This window comes from Haemaphysalis longicornis, unplaced genomic scaffold (assembly GCF_048455015.1).
Source record: "Haemaphysalis longicornis isolate Haplotype H1 unplaced genomic scaffold, Haemaphysalis longicornis Haplotype H1 scaffold_2, whole genome shotgun sequence".
Classification (NCBI taxonomy): domain Eukaryota; kingdom Metazoa; phylum Arthropoda; class Arachnida; order Ixodida; family Ixodidae; genus Haemaphysalis; species Haemaphysalis longicornis.
The window spans coordinates 72,751,167-72,770,258 of record NW_027526295.1 but is presented as its reverse complement, the minus strand read 5'-3'; the positions used below and the strand labels follow the sequence as shown (position 1 = coordinate 72,770,258).

The window sequence follows — 19,092 nt, the reverse complement described above, 5'->3', positions numbered from 1 at the left end:
CTATAGCCTTTTCCCACCTATTATTTACAAAGGTAATTCTCAATCGCGTAAGTGCCGCTTTGGACTTTCAACAGCCACGAGAACAGGTCGGTTTCAAGAAAGGCTTCTCAACTTTAGACCATATTCACGCTATCAACCAGGGAATCCAAAAGTGTTCAGAGTATAATGCCCCGCTGTACGTATATGGCATTCGTAGATTATGGAAAACATTCTACTCAGTGCCCACTTCGGCAGTACTAAAGGCGTTACGTGATCCCAGCGTCGACGAGGCATACATTCCGCTCTTCAAATACATCTATATGACGGATTCACGGGAACTATACGGCTCCATCACAGCACTTGTAAATTTCCTATAAAAAAGGGTGTCCGGCAAGGGGACACAATACCGCCGCAGTTGTTTGCAGCCTGTCTGGAAGGTGTGTTCAGATAGCTTCAGCGGAGGAAAACCGGGGTGCGAATCAATGGGGAATATCTCAGTCGCCAAAGGTTTGCAGACGACATTGTCCTGTTCGGTCAAAACAGCCAGGATTTGCAGCTCATTCTTTGCCAATTGTGCTCCTAGATTATGACTGCAGGCTTAAAAATAAACGCGAAAAATTAACCCAAAGTAATTTTCGAATCAGCAGGCCAATACGCATGACTAAGGTAGGTAATGTCTTGGAAACAGTAGTCGAATACCTTGGGCAAGTAGTGGCTGCTGAACCAAACCATGCACGGGAAATTACCCGCAGAATAATCGTAGGTCGGGCTGGTTTTGGTGAGAATTCAGACGTCCTGACTAGTAAGCTTCCTGTGTCACTCAAAAAGCTTGTATTTAATCGATGCGTTCTTCCAGTAATCACTTACGGGGCAGAAACTTTGGGTCTCACCAAAAGACTTGAAGGGAAACTAAGATCGGCCCAAAGGGCCACGGAACGGGGAATGCTGGGGAAAACAGCCGCACGGATTAGGGAACAGACTGAGATGGAGGACATTCTAGTTCAAAATAAGCGAAAGAAATGGGCATGCTCGGGTCACGTAATGCGTATGAGGAACAACTAGTGGACCACCCGTTTAACAGAGTGGCTGCCGATAGACCGCAAACGCAATCGGGGTCGGCGGAGAACTCGATAAAGAGATGAGGTACGAAATTTCGGCGGGAAAGCATGGACTCAGCCAGCAATCCTAGACGTGGCTGGAGACCTTTGGGAGAGGCTTTCGTGCTGCAGAGGACACAACCAGGCTGATGATGATGATGATGATAAATTAACCATCTTTTATGCACGGCTGACACGCGCTTTGGTTCGCTTCTGGCCTTCCTTACGTTACGTGACATTTTTTGTACCGGACTTTGCACCGTTTGTGTAGACGCCAAGCTAGTTCAAGGAAACCTTCATTCCTACAAGTATTAAGGCTTTTTGCCTTGCATGTAATAGAAACATGCCGCAGTGCACGTGCCTTGCGAACGATTTCCTACATAGCGCAACCTGGCCTAAGGCACGCCGTTTCAACACCTGGGGTACAACAGAAGCGCATCGCATGCGAGTGGCGTCACTGAAGGCGCTAGTTATCACCTGAAAGAAGGGATACCCTCTATCGCCTCGTCTAAGATATAACGAGATTGCGTCGCTTACAACGAGCAGTGCCATTCGGCCCAAAAGGCAGAACCCGCCACGGCTGCTGCTGAGTTCAGGCTTTTAGGTAAGAAAGCGCTTCTTGCAACCCTGACACGCCCCCACCAACTCCTACACTCTCTGGCGCAAGCGACGTCAGTTCGCGCCCCGATGCCTGGCAGTGACAGATGAGCGAAAATAGCGCGCTCGGTTCAAGGTCTCTGCAAAGGCAAAGGCGAACAATAGCACACACACAGCTGACTGAAGATGACGTGTCTGTTGCTAGCTGCCCCACAGACGTACACAAACAGTGGTGACGTCACTGGGCGTCAGCAGGGGACGTACTCCGTCCCGCCCCCACGTTCTGTCCGCCAGTTTTAGAATGCGAGTGTATCCATTCAAATCGCCGAGAGGGAAATTATCGGCTTCCAGAAGCTTTAGGATTTGAGGGTAGCACAGAGGCAGTTGACTTCAAGGCTGTCGAGGCGACTAAAAGATGATTCGAATGCTGGTGGACGAAAAACGGAGGGGAATAATGCCTCTACCACCTTCTATTTATTTATTTATTCAGCTTACTATATTCGCCCCGAGGGCATTGTTGTATGAGATACATAAAAAGTGTTCAGTACACAAACGGAATCATGAATATCGTACTACAAAATAATACGAAAATAAAAACAACAAGGGCATTTGTAAAAGCTCGCAGCAAAGCCTGCAACAGGAAAAAAAAAATTTGTACCTGCCCTTAGAGCAGCGCTAGCGTATAAAACATATATAGTTCTTTCTTCGTAAGATGACACGTCATCACCCCGTTTCAAAGGGGATACCACTAGCAATAATAATAATCATCATCACCCACTCTTTTGGGATAAACGTTCACTGTAAGGCGCTGTGCTGCTGAGCCCCAGGACACGGGTTCGACCCAAGGAGGTTGTAAGTAAGAACTTGGTTCGACCCCGGCTGCGGTGGCTGCCGAAAGGCGAAAACGCCCGCGCGTTCGAGATTTCTGCGCAAGATAAAGATTGCCACGTGGTCAAAATTAATCCGCAGCCGTCCACTACGGCGCGCCTCACAGCCCAGGCGTAGCTTCGGCGCGTTACACCCCACCATCAAATCAAATCAAATAAAGGTTCATTGGCCCCTTCCGGAAAACAGCCACCCTTCCTTGCACCGTCCAGATCCTCGTTCAACATGGAAAAAGTGCCGCCCGACTGCGTCTTGACTCGGCGCTCACGAGTCCCTATCCGCTACAGTTTCGGCCAGACCGCGAACCCCTCAACTGTGACAAGTGCGAGTCGACGGAAACAATTCGGCACGTCTTTCTGGAGTCATCATCCTTTTCATTCACCTCTCCCGGAGATAACGAAAAACACGTGCGCGCTAGGCTTTCCGAGTACATTCTGTGCCCCCAAGTTGTCCCCTCAATGGACCTTTTCCAGTAGCGCTCTGCGCATGCGCTGCCCTTGCTCCCAGCGACCGATCCGCCATTATTGGCGGGCAAAATGTAAACAAAAGGACGCCATATTGGATTATCCAGTTGCGAACGCCGAGCCAGCCAAGCGGTGCTCCGTCTTTTGCGCCCTGAAAAATGGCCGACAGATAGGCGCTACGGCTGCCATCAAAAAATTTCTCTGCCACAATTGCGCCTGGGACGGCTTCCTCAACTGCGCAGGCAGGCGGAAGAAAAGGGGGCGTGTACTTCTATAATCCCCCAAGTGTGGTTCCAGTGGCCGCCGCAAGAGGGCTACGCTACTGGAAAAAGGTCCATTGTCCGCTCAACTGTCCGGCACATAAAAAAAAAAAACAAAAAAAAAAAACGAACATCTCTTTCATAACGTCGAGTGACTCGACCCCGGTGAACTAACTTTTCAAAACCCATTAGCGGACCATGTCATTTCCACCAGCCCCGCGGAAGCGCGGAACCGGCTTCGCTGAGACCATGCCGTATTTTCGCGCGTATAACCCGCCCCTGCATATAATCCGCACCCCCACTTTCGGCCCGCATATTTGATGCAGAAAAAGCTGCACCGAAGCTACTGCTCAAGCAACACATCACGTACTATAATTAGAAAGTAGAATACATTGACTGCAAGGGGAAAGTCACAATTCACTAATAAAATTCAGTTGTTAGAGTGCCCTCGCCCTTGTTTTTTCATCCTTGTCCTTGTATGTTTTGCACAATCTCTGCCATGGGAGGCTTAGTCCGTGTTCACGGAGCTTCACGGCAAAACGCGCATTTCCGTGAAGCTGCACTAAAGAAAAAACCCCGCGTATTATCCGCACCCTATACTTTGCAACTGAAGTTTTCGCATTTTTTGGTGCGGGTTATACGCTCAAAAATAGGGTATTTAAGAACACATATCCGCCTCCTGTCATCAGGTCGTGAGGACGTCTTTTTTCACGTGACACGTTAAAAACTATTTCATCATCATCATCATCACCAGCCTTCCTACGCCCACTGCAGGGCAAAGGCCTCTCCCATTAATCTCCAATTACCCTGGTCCTGTGCCAACTGTGACCAATTTATCCCTGCAAACTTCCTGATCTCATCTGCCCATCTAACTTACTGCCGCCCCCTGCCAAGCTTACCTTCTCTAGGGATCCACTCTGTTACCCTTAATGACCAACGGTTATCTTGCATTCGCATACATGCCCTGCCCACGCCCATTTCTTCTTCTTAATCTCTACTAATATGTCCTTAACACGTGCGTGTTCCCTGACCCACTCCGCTCTCTTCTTGTCCTTTAATGTTACACCTATCACCTTCCGTTCCATTGCCCGCTGAGTCGTCCTCAATTTAAGTTGAACCCTCTTAGTGAGCCTCCAAGTTTATGCCCCGTACGTGAGTACCGGTAAGATGCAGCTGTCATACACTTTATTCTTCAGGGACAATGGTAGGCTGCCATTCATTATCTGTGTAAAAATATATAAAACTATTTACTAACACCCTGTTTTTCACCCATTCGCCTTTTCCGCATCCTCTGCCTAGCTTTCCTCCAGGACCTCCAGAAACCCTCAAGGAAGCGTGCAGGCGAACACGCACCCGCAGACATCCCTGCTTCAGAAAATAACGAGCTTTTCCCCTCTTCTAAAAGTAGGGCTGAGGTTTGGGGTCATCGTTTATTAGCACTATGGCAACTACAGCGCAAAAAAAAACAAGACAAACACCTCCACAAAAGGCAGGACACGGACGCAGCGCTGGTTAACAACCCACTGTCTTACCAACGATAGATATAGTGTAGATATCTACTTAGATATCTATACAGATAGATGGATATCATATATATCCTGTCTATCTATATAGATAGATATATAGAGATATAGATATATAGAGAAGGCCAGCGTTGCAGGGGGCGGCAGAAAGTTAGATGGGCCGAGGAGATCAAGAAATTTGCGGGAATAAATTGGTCGCAGTTCGCACAGGACCGGGGTAATTGCAGAATAATGGGAGAGGCCTTTGCCCTGCAGTGGGCGTAGACAGGCTGATGATGATGTATATAGAAAGATGTGATATTACAGTGACCCAAAAGAAAGGAAGGAACATCTGAGATAGCAAACCCCGTAAAATTAGGACCAGCTGCCGGCAGTGAGCGCCTCAGAGTGTGGTCCCTGTGTCGCTTTTCGATAAGATGTCTCGGAGGAGATGCACGCGAGATAACTGCGCTGGGTTTTCCCCCTCTCGGTTTGTTTGCTCCGTATTCTCCAGCCTTTCCTTGCGTTTCGTTTCAATGTTGCGTGTGTATATAGAGGCAGTCTTTTTTAATAAAAAATAGACAACACGCGTGGCAAAAAAAAAAAAACTTTCTAAGTAAAAGAAACAAAAAAATCCCGGGCCATCTCCACTAACGTGAAACCTGGGGAGGGGCGAAGCATGCAGCGTATAAGCGTATTCTTGGCGCCTCGGCATTTTTGCCCATGGAGATGAAACCTTTGGGGGGGGGGCAGAGGTATGCAACTTTGCTGTAAAAGTCTCGCGTCTTTCAAGCACGAATCGTTATGGCGCGAGGCGTCGCAAAACGAGTGTCCCGGTTGTTTTTTGTTCCGTGACTAATGTGTGAGACGAACGACGACAGGAGACGCCAACAGCCCGAGCCCCTAAGGGGGTTCGTACCTTAAAAATTTGCGAGTCACTGCTCCCTCTGTGTACTCTCCTTCCACCCCCCCCCCCCCCCCCTCAGTTTTTGTCCCTGCCGATTTGGATTGAGAAGCAGCTGGCCTACCAGTCGGTGTGTTGACGTTCGGCGGATAAATTTAGAACACGCAGTTTAGTGCCCCAGAGATAAGCCAGTCGAAATCTGTCCATCAGCACATGCATGATGGAATTCTTAATTTCCACTTACATACATCTATATATACAGATATTTGCGAATAAGGTGGCGGGCTTGACTTGCCCTCGGCCCTATGAACCCCTCTTGGGCAGAAGCTAGATGCGAAAAAAATCGACGCGTGTATTTTATTACCCCACAACCGCACCGCGCCCCCTTCCTTATTTATGTTACAGACGTCTGCATTTCCATTGTGCGGTTGCTTTAATCGAACTGTCGAGTTCCTCTTTTGTTTTTTCTGCTTCTCTAATGTCCTTGCACACACGATAGCAGAGATTACTGAAATGTTGACTCCTACCTTGGCTCTGGGACCACGCCTAGAGCGCCCTTTTCCCAAAATTGTTGTTGCTGTAAAATTTATTATGAATAGGATGGCACTAGGCCTGTTGCGGTGGGAGGTGGGAAAAGGGAAGGATGTTACGTGCGTCGCACTATGGAGGCTTCACACGCAAATGTCCACAGTGAGAGTAGAATTTTCTTGTGGTCGTGTGTTGGCCGGATCCAGTCCTCGTATGTTGATACAGATGACGGGCGATGTTTGTCACGTGCGTCCTTCACAGTCCCACACCAGGTGACGCATGTTGGCCGGCTGGGCGGCCAAGCACACACTACACTGGGGCGGCGAGAAAGGTGGCGGGTTCGGCTGCTTGGAGTACTTCTGTGCGTGGTTCCACCTTGCCACCACGTCCTCCGTGACGGCAAAGCCACTTCGTGCGTTCACCACGAACACTTGGGCGCCCCGGGGAAGACCCTTAGGTAGGGGATCCTCAAGGGGTGGTACGTGGGTCAGGAGCTCTTTGGACCTTTCAAGCTTGTTCCTTCTTCGCTTCTCTTCAGGGCTATGCCTCAGGGCTTTGAGAGGACTGAGCTCAAGAATAAACCTCAAATCTGATTTATTTTTCCTCCTCCACCTAAACGAAGACTCCAAATTTCGAGCTTGAAAAATGCACAGCACAGTAAAATAAGCGAGCATAGGAATGAAATCTAGGTAGGTGGGCTTTTCAAGCCCTCACCACGTGAAACATTGCCAGATGCGGCCAGCATTCCACACTGATGACACGGACGCCCCCCCCCCCCCCCCCCCCCCCACCGGCCTGCGCGAGCGACATAAAGACGGGCCTGCCAAAAGAACAGAACGAAGAAACTGCCAAACGTCAAAACTGGCTCAGATCGACGAAACTAATCGCGGCGTCAACACAACGCGCCTGCTGAAAAGACGGCTCCGAGGTGCGAAATCACCAACGTGCACCGCAACACCTGCTCCGTTGCGTCAATGCACGCGTTGTTGAATGCACGCGGCGCAGGCTAGCCACAGCCGCGGCGTGTACTGGCGGAAGCCGACTACTGGTACACTGAAACGCGACCGAGGAAGCAACGGAGCAGGAAATGCAGAGCGGTCGGGTTCAGCGCGCCGGGGCAGCCGGTACAGCAGCTCGCGAAAACAAACCCGCCTCGCTTCCTCCGCGCTTCTCGGCAGGAAAGCGAAGCTACGATCAGCCGATCGATACAACTGCCAGCCGCCCCGTTCCTCGCTGGCTGCGCAGTTGAAGGGGCAAAAGATAAACACGGCTGTAAAAGGCGAAGAAAACGCCGACAGATACAGTCGCACGTTGTGTCGTCCGCGTTTTCTCGACTCAAAGCAGCTCGACCTTCATGCACACTGATCGATCGACGACGTACCTGCTCGCGCCGCGACGTCGCATGCACTTGCGAGAAGACTCACCGATGTCAATGGCAAAGCGCTTGGCGTTCTTGAGGTTCCTGAACACGGCGAGCTGCTCCGGCAGCTGGATGCTCCGGGTGCGCCCTTTGGTGCCTCCCGTCGAAGAGGCGGTCGCCGCCGCCGCGTCGGCGTCCATTTGGGACGTCTCCGCTGCTGCTGGGGTCGAAGGCATGGGACACGGCGGCACTGGACTCGGGCCACGCACCAGGGCTCATAGGGAACACGGAGCCCTCGAAGCACTCGCACACCGCACACCACCGTCGACGAGAAGGGCTCCGGCGAGCTAGCCGCCGACCCACCGCTTCTTCGTTTCAAATTATCCGGGCGGCGTCGTGCACCTCTCTCTCCTACTTCGTCGCAGTGTCTTTTCGTCCGGCGGGGACACACAACACGGCACGAGAACCGCAACGCCACACCACTACCGCCAGACTACCATTGGCAATTATAGACGCACCCGCCGCTCCTGTCCGCACAAGTAGCAGGTCTAACAGCTGACGGCGTTTGTGTTGCTGATTCTGCGAACTCGGGAAACGCGGCGCTCTCAGGCGACTGCTGCGCCATCGCGAATTTTGCCGAGGAGGCAGCGAAGCAGCTCTCGCCATCTGGCGGAATTTTACCGAAACTATGTCACGTTCGCAATGCCTAACTTTCGGTGACACCGCGACACATAACCAAGATTTTCCTATATAATTTGATAGCTTTGTGTCAACGGTAGGGTTTTTACACTGCCAGGAGAGCTTATTTTTCTTTGAAAACGGAAGTCATGCATGTTGGCGCTGCGGAAAGACGGCGTGATTTGCGCTAGTGTCACCTGGTCGTCTGCTCGCCACGCTCGGCGGAGCAGACGACGCGCGCTCTTTTTCGATTAAAAGGACGTAAAGGCTGCGGTGCATTTTGCTGTTAGAAAAAAAGGAAACGAAGGCAAAAACGTTTTCACTAAGCTCCGCCTTGTCCGCTGTACATGGCTGCTGCCCAGATATGGGGTTGTTGCTTACTTACCTCGGTTTGTGATGCCCATTTGCCACGTACGAGAACGAGGACATCTTTTTTTTTTTGTTAATTTAGAAGTTCATTTACATTCTTTTCAAAAACATAAAATGTGTAGAATAATAATTGACGCATTTTCATTATTACGAAATCCTGCCACTTTGCCAATTGTGACTGGCATTTTTATGAAATGCTATTTATTTAGTTGTGTAGGCCCTCGCGGCCAAACCGAATTTCATCGGACCTCCCGCCTAGTGCCCGGCGATTTAGTTCTACTGGTTCTACTACATAGGCTGATCATTCGGGCTCATTTTCAACTGATACTCCATTAGAACGCCATCCATGACCGAGGCGTCCGCACTGTGGTTTGGCCAAACTAGGCCACCCTATATAGCCAAACTCCATAGATTCGGCGGTATTTTAAATGGCGATTTGCGGCTGTGTTGGTGCATTGGTGGGATTCGAATATGTTCCTAGGTAATTTTTAAACCATGCCGAACTTCACAGACATAGAACTCGGTTTCCTACCGCTTACGAGTTCCGCCGCTTACTGGCTCACGGACTGCTGTCGCGCCTGCGTGCACCTTACGTTTTCAACACGTTCTGAATGCGCGCGCGCACCTGCTTTCTGTTCTTTCCCTGTGCCTCTTATCGTTTCGTGTTTTTGCGAACAATCGGTTTGTAAGCAAACGACGCCAAAAAACTGTCTTTCGAACGCGTGCCATACTCGGCTATATTGGGTTATTCTAAATTGAAATTAATTTTCTTTTCATTCAGCGCAGAGCTCATAGTGCGCGCCAGTGCATTCGAAGCGACGTTTCAACCACTGCTTCATTCTTTTTATTAAGGGGTTCGATTGGACCGACCCATCATCAAAGCGCAAGTCAGCGCAGCACATGACGCTGAGCAGAGTCTTGTGACTTGATGAAAAAAACTGCTCCTCCACCTTGTGTTTCTTCAGCGTCTGTGCACGGTTGTGAGAGGGTTTCATTTGCATTTCTACTTGCATTGCATTTCTACTTGCATAGCATTTCTGCTTGCATTGCATTTCTAATTAATGATGAGCTGCTATTAAAAAAAGCGAAGCACAATTAAAGTCTTGAGTACTGCGTAAATTTTAGATTAGGTTATCATGCTGAGCTACGTTCACGTGTTCTTGTGTTGTATTTAGTCGTTTTGCTATTTTTTGTCACAATGCCAAGCGCAGCACTTAATACTATAATTAGATGTGCGTACATGTGAGATTGTTTATTGCCTAGCTTTAATTGACCTATGACTTCGTAATGGTTTCAGTACGTTTGATAGTTCTCTTTGTAAGGACGCTATTATCCCGCGTATGCATTAAACGTTGTTTAGATACTAATTTAAGATCTAGCTTTTGTTGAAGTTTCCTTTGTAGTAATTTATTCATTCATCTCTTTTTATTTTTCGGTGTGTTGATCTGATGCTCTTGTTAATTTACCGATACGTTTATATTCGCGTTGCTAATACATTGTATTGCTCCTGTTTATACAATGTATACTTTATACAATTGGGTGCATCCGATGCTCAGGTCGTTTTCTTGAGTTCATTTGTGTTCCCGCCCTTCACCCCTACGACATACTTGCATGTATAAAAATATTAGGGAAGCTTCCACTCACGAGCAAGGCTTGACGCGCGAAGCTGTTGTAGGTGAGCATTGCCGGACACATAGGTAGTTCAGTTTCAGTGCCGTTGTTTATTTGTATAGTAGGGTGCTAGTAGTCGTCGTCATATGCATCGTGTGTACGCCCGTTCGTGGCATGGCGTTTCGTCATAGGCCGGTTTGTAAACAAAATTTGCAGTGCTTTTTTTTTTTTTTTTGACGTAAGTGGTCTTTGCCTATTACAAGACCACCAGGCGTGTTACCACGTAAGTGGTCTTTGCCTATTACTTTGCCTATTACAAGGCATCCCTCATTATCGTTTGTACATGTTGAATAATGGTTGCCGAGTAAGAAAGTGTAATTATAGCTGATTTGCACGCGTTGTTCTCACAAATTACGTGATTCCCGCAATCCTTTTTCAGCAATGTGAAGTTTAGAAGTTTTGTACTATATCTTTCCCTACCCGTGTGACACATTTGTTTTGGAAGGAGAAGCAAGATGAGAAAGACACAGCTTGTTAAACACCACCTGCAAAGAAGCAAAGGGGAAGGCCAACCCACCAACTGTGAAAGGGTCAACCTGGTGCGACCTATTAGAGTTGAAGCCACTTACCCCCCCTCTCCCCTCCCTCCCGACATCCGCACAAAATGAAACCTCCAGACGAAATTTCCAAGAACGAGAGGGTGGATGCTACTACTTTGCCTATTACAGGACCACTTGGAACCAGATGCCTCTTTGACCAGTTTTCCCCTGATGAGTCGGTTGGGAAGAGTGGGCCTGTTCCCAGGAGGGTGCCCAAGCCGGCCTCGATCAACTCTGAAAAGGGGGCGCGCGTTCTTTGTAGCTCGTCTTCCAAGAACTTTATTAGGCTACGTGCCTGCCTCACTTTTCTGTCTAGGGTTGTTGAAATCGTATCGATATTCTTGATCAACCCAGGTTACCCTACTTGCCCACTCTGGCTTGCATTCTTCGCCAAATGTATGGCCGAAAAGAGATAAAAAAAGAAAACATGTGCCCCGATTTTCTCTTTTGAGTCGAACCGTCCTACCTACTTCGCTGAGACCCACTGCATACAAAAAAAAATTAATAATAAAGCACCTGGACACTCGCTTTGTGCACCTGCGACGAACTCTCCCATTTGACGAACCGGCCTATGACGAATGACCCTATGTGACTAAACGACCTATGACGAAACGCCGTGGGACGAACGGGCCGTATCCCATATGCATCGAAGAAGTTGTCGTCTTCATCGCCGCGAGTGGTGGATGCAAAGTCATCTTCAGCATTTGCAGGCTTCCATTAGCTCAACTGGCGAAGCTTGAACTAAGTCGCGCAAGGCTTGAACGATAGTGAAGCTGCAGGATTTCTTTATACGTGATGGCTCGAGTTCACCGAAAAGACTTCGGCAGGTGGTTGGCCTCAAGAAACTGCGCATGGTGCCATACTGGTACGGACACTGTCATCTGGCAGAACCACCAATCCCAGGAACCGGCGTTAAAAGAGACTATCGCTGGTTCTAATCTTGTACACGGCCGTGTATGTGTGTGCGCGTGTGTGCATTGAACTTCTAAGGATCGGCGACGGGACGCCGGTATGTGACCCTTCCAAAAAACGATCCAGCCCGCCACACGGGGACGGCGTCACCGGGCCAGCAATGGGAATTTCGAGAAGCGGCGCAGAGATGGGTGCGTTGGGAAGAGCCAATGACTCACCTTGCAAAGGGCATCTTGGTGTGGTCTCGGAGACGCCATTCGAACCCCCCGATAAGAAGAACTCATTGTGTGACAGCCTAAGTGGCTCATTATGCGCCCGCCGGACACGAGGGGACAGCGGTCATTGACGGCGTGGGAGGAGGAGTGGAAGAACGACGAAAGGTATTGAAAGAGAGGGCCGACCGGAGCAACGTTATAGCTACTGGCTGCACGGCGTGCGTCAACCGGAGAGGCCCGGTCGTTTCACTGCCCCTATTCTAGTTCATTGTACTATGGTCGCACTGTCGTTATGTCGTTCACCCTCCTTTCTAACCGGCGACTTCCGCTGCCCTTTGAGCGAGGGTAGACCGTAGCGAGGGGGAACCAAAGGGGAACTCCCTGTGAATCTCCGTGAACTGTTTCCGGAATTTCGAAGGGCGGCAGCGTGTAATCGGTCACGCCTTTACACTATTCCACGCATGTCCTGTAACTTCGTTCTTGTATTGCCGTCTGAACGGCCTGCCTCCCTAGTTCACTCTGTCTACGTTCCTCGCCACTATAATTTTGTACAGCTAACAGGATGTCTCATTTTGAAGGGGCCGTGCAGACAAAACACAAGTTCGGTTCATTCGAACGATTGCCTCTTTATAATCATACTGACCCCACTTTTAACGTAAAATTTGCTCAAATAGGCTATATAATTAGAAAAAAAAAAATGAAATGGACAGTCGACCCACTAGCTCATTTCCCGCAGCAGAACTTATGTTGTCATATGTGCCAGCTCTGCGATTTGCTGAGGCAGTGGCGGTACGGTAAAGATATAATAAATGAAATGAAATGAAATATATATGTATTCGCTCATATGCATATATGTCTATATATGTGTGTTTGATTATGGCTCCCATGACTAGTCTATCCCTAACGCGGCTTGTTTTCTATTATATTTTTAATTGTACGTGTATATTTTGTTTTACTCCGGTGTTTATATTGCATGAATCCCAACTAGCCTGCGGGACAGGGATTCCGATGTCATGCATTAGTTTATTTATAACACCTTGAGGTTCAGAGAGAGCATTGAGTAAGAGGGGTGCTAAAATTCAATTATTATTAACCGGGTTGCCATCAACAATAAAAAAACATACGGAAAGTTATACAGACGACAAGGGAAGTAGAAGCGAGAGAATAGGTGTATTAAATTGCAATAACAAGAGATAGAATCCCGAAAGCCTCGCCGGTATCCAGAAAAACTACGAAGAAAAACAAGAACTGCAAGGCACATCGAGAGGCAAAAGACAAAGTCCAAAAATTTAAAGGCCTATGAGTACAACACACGTCCGCGTATTCCAAATACATATATTACCAGGTATACAAGGGCTAATTAATACCAATACAAAATACGACACTAATGTGACTACAACAAACATTTCAATAGAGCATAATACAAGCGTGAACCAGGCATAGTGGCATGGCACGGCGAACATATCAGTGAATTAAAAGCTATATTAGTATAATATCAATAATTGTTGCAGGCATGATCACGAAAAGAAGTCGGATCGCTCGTGTATTTCTTTTCAACGTCGTCAACGTTCAATGTTCAACAATCACGAATGAAGCTAGATGCCCAATGTGACCGCGTCTTTAGGCCAAACCATGTACATGGCACCCGTGAACAGTTGACAGGCGATCAAGAGAAGGCTCGGGACGGGGCCGGCGGCCAACGCCGCATCGTCGCCTCCGTGGCGTTTCGCGGGTATCGAGTTTTCCGTGGTGTAGCTCTCCAGGCCGATGATGGTGACCTGGTGCAGGTGCCGGCTGAGAACCACCACGACGGGCTCCATCTTGTGGCCGTGCTTGGGCACCGACACGCTCACCGCAGCCGGCAGGTAGCCCCTGGCGCTGACCACGAGCGTGTAGCTTCCGGGCAGCAGCATCCGCCAAAACTCGCCCTGGTCGGTGGACCTGTGAAGAGAGAGAAAACTATTTTGTAGCCTGTGTCCAAAAGACTGCTTGGCTTCTGGTAGGGTTACAGGGACTCCTCTATAAGGGCGTGGTTGACGAAAAGACTGTTATAAGAAAGGTAGTGTCTATTATCACGGCAACCGTGACAATTACCACCAGACATTTCTCACGGCAGTCGCCTCTCATTGGAAAAGCACGCTACCCGGAGATTCTATGAGATAAACATTCCCTAAAAAGCCGCGCTTGCAGCTGCCTCCGTAGCGCTGTGGTGGTCTTAAACGCGAATGCTCAGAAGATGCAATGCTTTTTTTTTTAGCCTACGGAATATTTCGCTCATCGTGATTTTGTCAATTATTTTACTCTGCTTTTTACTATATCAAGAGATCGACGCACAGGACTTCTAGAATGGGCTGAATTACGTTCAATATAGGTTGTGTTCAGTGTCGTTTGGCTGGGTTAGATAGGTTTGTTACAGTTGGGCTGGATTTGGTAGGCTACGACGCGTTCGATTAGGTTACATTAAGATCGGTGTGGTTATTTTATGTTAGGTTACATTGGGACGTAATGTTATTGAGCACATTTTACGCCAGCCGGCTTTTATGTAAACTGCCGTGAGAATTTCCCGGGGGAAATTCCCACGGTTGCCGTGAGATTAGACGCAGCCTATAATAAAACCTCAAGGCTGCCAATGATGCCTGGCCTGTTAAGGTTTCGTGATACGCGTGTAGGCATCTGGCTCTGGCCCGGTCGATCTAATGCATGATATTTATGCTACAAAAAAACTTGGAGTGGAATTTGGGATCATCTCGCAGGCACCGTGCGCTTTATGGGCTAGTTCGAGACAAACTGAGAACGCGTACATTTCTAATCGCAGGGCTTATTTGGCCTTTTTGTTAAGTGTCTTAGCTTATCTCCTGCTTTTTTTAATATAATGATGGCTCAAAATCAATAAAATTGTAGGTGACGAAAGAGCAGGCGCTCTAGGACGAAACTAGGGAGGAAAGCCCTCAAACCTCTCCCCTCGATTTTTTTTCCAGGCAGCTCATAAACGAGTGCTAGTGTTCCTTTTAGTAAAACGTCCCTCCGCATGTATCCCTTGTACGGCCGTTCAAAGGCACAGGCCGAGCAGCGGCTCCTCATAGATTGGAAATGACATTCAGCTAGTCCTGCAAACGGAACGTGACCTCTAACAGAAGGGGAGCCGATCAGCAAACTCTGCGGCACTACGCCTACCGGATATTGTGCCCAAAGTCCACAACAGTGTCGACGGCTCAACTTTACAAAATCGACCCGGAAGGAAGAAAAATTGGCAGTGGCTTAGCTCGGCTATGCCAGGATACAGTTCAGCAATCCAGTCGAATCCAATCCAGTCCAATACAATCCAGGCCAGTCACTGATCCTCGCGCATGCGCAGCATAGCTCTCCATGAGCCACGCGAAACGGCTATCAAGCGGTTCCGGCGCAGCGTCGGACTTGGCTACTGCGCAACGGAGGCGCACAGCTGGGCACGCGCCGGCACCAGTGCGTCGGCCGCGGCTATGACGTCACTCCACTGGAATGCGCAGACCGGCGAATGCGCAGACCCAATTCTCTACACACCCGTACTCCAATTGGATTGGATTTACAATCCAGTACAATTCAATCCAATACAATCCAATGCTCCTCACGCTTGCGCAGCATGGCCCTGCAGGGTCCACGCGAAACTGCTCAACCTTGGTCAGTGTAGCTTAAGCCTCAAAAATACCAATGAGGGGCTGCTCACCTGAATCCAATGTTCCTTCCGCGGATGGTGAGCAGGGCCCCCGGGATGTGTGTCCCGTCGTCCGCCTTCACGTAGCCACGGACCGCGCGCTCGGCTTGGAGCAGCAGGTGGAGAATGGCGCGCCGGTTGTCCGTCCACAGCTTCCTCAGCGTCTTCTCGCTGGGCACTCGGCAGCAGGACAGCGCCAGGTCGAGCACGAGCGTGCCCTCGCGCACGTACGCGTAGTCCTGCACCAGGCCGGCCTTCCTGTGCCAGGCAGCCGCTTTCGTCACGCCGTCGGGGAAGCCCTTCACGCGGCCCCCGGGACAGGTGTTCGCACCCTTCTTCATCTCGGGTTGGCGCTGGACGTAGCTGAGGGACAGGTTCCGCAGCACGTCCTCGTCCGGGGCCTCGTAGTCCTCGTCTCGGACGCTGTTGTGGAAGCCGTACGCCATGGCCGTGCCGCCGTCGCCGCCGCGAACGTGCACGCCTAGCAAGAAGCGACCCCCTCGCAGCCAGTGCGCCACCAGCTGCGCCTTCGGGGACGGGTGGTGAGCGCGCTTCCCGTCGAAGTAGTCGGGGAAGCCCGCCAGCTCACCGCCCTTGTCGTCGGCCGAGCAGTCGTCCCTGGGGGTTGCGCGGACCTCTGGCTGGGGCCAGAAGAGGATGTGGACCTCGGTGCCGTTGATGATGCGCGCGGCGGAGTCGTCGTGTTCGTGCTCGTGCAGCAGCTGCGAGGCGAGCTTGAGGAGCAGCTCGCTGCCAGCCGGGAAATCGGCTAGCAGGTAGACCCGAGGCACCAGGAACTGCCGGCGTGGCTTCCGCGAAATTACGAGCACGTACACGGGGCTGCCGGCAACCTTGCCCAGATCCTCGAGCCGGCTGAGGTTGGGGAACGCGCTGTGCAGGCGCCGCACGGTATCGAGCTGGGTCTGACGGCTGTGGTACGCCAGGTCGCTGGTGCCGTTGTCGCTACGCAGCGCGTAGAGACCGCTCACGACTTGTAGTGTGAGAAGGCCCAGTCGCATCATTTCTGTACGGGCTGTAGACGGGGCGGGGATGCCGCTGAAGACGGGGTGCGTCCGCTCTGGAAGCCAGCCAGCAGAGGTCTCTCTTCTTCTCTGTCGTCTTCTCGTGACTGGTTGGTATAGCGTCCTTGGAACATTCCTGGATAAAATGGAACATTCCCGTGTACTGAATTGGCCAAGAATCCGAAAGTTTACGCACACAACATCTACTAGTGCTGATAGATGTTCTTGTTCTAACTCACAGCACAATTACCTACGTGGTTGCGCGGATTGCGCATGCTAAAATTGGCCAAGGATGATTTGTACATTACCGTAATAGGCCGGCGTAGTGGAACCGTAATTGCCGGCATGGTGGCAATTTATTTGTTACATAGTGCGGTATTAAAAGACCAAGCAAGACAGGCACAAAATGTTCTTGTGGTAAACGCAGCTGAGCCTGATAGAGTATAATTACAACGCGGCGTACAGAAAGCAGAAGAAAAGAACTGGCGCAGCGCGCACTAGTGGTGGGAGACGACTCTCCAAATCTGCCTAGCAATCTACTGGCTTTGGATAATCAATTGGCAAACACTCCGCATGGGGCTCCCCTTAAGTAAGAGCCTGGGGCAGTTTTTATTTGAAGGGGTGGTGATGACAAGGTGCAATTTTGGTTCATCGGATAGATTGCTTTGTCCTAATAACGCTGATAGCAATCTTACAGAAAACCTATTAAAGAAAACGGTGAAGCAGTGGCGACTCCAAACCACTTTCAGGCGAGGCCTCTATGACGTCACAGAATCTTGTTTGCGCGATTGGCGGCGGCCGACCAAACCCACTCCTGGAAACATGTCGGCGTGACTGTAGTAGGCATTCTAGTTTTGTTTAATTTCTCTTGAATGCTGTCGTGCAGTCAACACATTGGTAGTTGCGCTTTTTGTTCCCTCTATTGCACCCCTGCTCCCTCAATCAAATCAGTTCTGACGTCGTGTGGCGCGAAATTTTGAAGTTTTCAAAATTTCTGGCATTCTTTAAGAGCTGAGTGAGTTACGAAATGCTAGTTCATCCAAGCTGAACAAAGTTGTATTCTGTCTTCCTTCACCTTAAAACCAGTCAAAGATATTGTGTTGTGACGATGTGTATTTATTGCCTATTATGATTCCATGTGGACTGAACTACGCGAATAATTAGTCAGTCATCCGCTTCCTAAGCTTGAATTGTCCGCAAAATAAAGAGGGCACTGTTCGTGGCGTTGGATCCTGGTGGCATAAATGATGATGTTAGAGACAGTCCCCGTCGAGAGGAGGAGGAATAAACATTTATTCAACTGTATTAGTTCTGTTGTGGGAGGCCTCCTTAGTCCAGGAAGCCTTGGTCCTTGGCTGCCCGGGGGGCCCTGTCCACCAGTCATTGCTGGTCTTGAGGGCGTGAGCTGGTGAGCTGGTCCTCCCACTGTTCCAGTGTTGGGTTTGGTAGGGGGGTTAATGATGGTGATTTCAGGTACTCCCATACCATATGGTAGAGAGTGTTGGGTGTGGGGCAGTGTTGACAAGTCAGTGTGTATGTTGTTGGGTAGATGACATGGAGTAGTGTTCCGTGGGGGTAGGTGTTAGTTTGCAGCTGTCTGAGGGTAATGGCGTCCTCTCTGGTCATGTTGGGGTGTGGTGGGGGGTAAATGTGGCGCTGCAGTCGGTAATGGGCGAGGAAATTCGTGTATCTTCTTGGAATGTCTTCGCTGGAGGTCATCGATCGGTCTGCCAACGAGGGGAATGTCCGGAAGGTGTGCCCGCGGGCAGCGGCGTGGGCCGCTTCATTCCCCTCGAGGAATGCGTGGCCTGGGGTCCAGACTATGTGGAGTTCGGGGGCGCCTTGTAGAGTGTTCAGGATGCGGATGGCTTGACCAGAAACACGACCTAGTTGGTAATTGTGGCACGTGGTTTTGGAGTCTGTGATGAGAGTGAGGTAGTCTGAGCCCGTGGTAGCAGCGAGGGCGATAACGGTTTCCTCTGCAGACTCTGTGTCCTGGATTGGGATTGTGGCCGACGTGAGTTCTGTGCCATGGTTGTTGACAACGCTGATGGCATGCGCAGACTTTCGAGGGTACCGGGCAGCACCTGTGTAGCGGACCGCTGGTTTGTTGTCTCCGTAGGATTTTCTGAGGTTGATGACCCTGGCTTTTCTTCGGTATGCATTGTATACGGGATGCATATTTCTGGGGATGGGACAATGGTGATAAGTTGGCGTAGAACAAGGGGGATGCTCTGTTTACTATATGATGCCTCCTGTGCATTGTAGCCAAGGCGATGCAGCGTATGATGACCCGTTTTGGTGAGTTTGAGTCTTCGAGTTGGCTGGTTTTGTGAGCTTCAGCGAGTTCCTCCCAGGTGTTGTGCAGACCAAGTTTTATTAGCTTGTCGGTAGAAGTTGTCGGAGGCAGACCGAGTGC

The 19,092-nt window shown here is 50.0% G+C and overlaps 2 protein-coding genes across 2 annotated transcripts in view; both read right to left on the bottom strand.

The window, feature by feature from the left end:
• Positions 1-8,147, bottom strand: part of LOC144168988 (4'-phosphopantetheine phosphatase-like) — a 119,264-nt gene extending 111,117 nt beyond the window's left edge. The window contains exon 1 of the mRNA XM_077697995.1: positions 7,641-8,147. Within this exon, the coding sequence (XP_077554121.1) occupies positions 7,641-7,812 (172 nt within the window). The 5' untranslated portion in view covers positions 7,813-8,147. The remainder of the gene's footprint in view (positions 1-7,640) is intronic.
• Positions 8,148-13,146: 4,999 nt separating this feature from the next.
• Positions 13,147-16,673, bottom strand: LOC144168063 (carboxypeptidase D-like). Its single transcript, XM_077697148.1, has 2 exons — positions 15,664-16,673; positions 13,147-13,901 (listed from the first exon to the last, which is right to left on the bottom strand). The coding sequence occupies exons 1-2, from the start codon at positions 16,671-16,673 to the stop codon at positions 13,556-13,558; spliced, it is 1,356 nt and encodes a 451-aa protein (XP_077553274.1). The 3' UTR covers positions 13,147-13,555.
• Between the last annotated feature and the right edge of the window lie 2,419 nt (positions 16,674-19,092).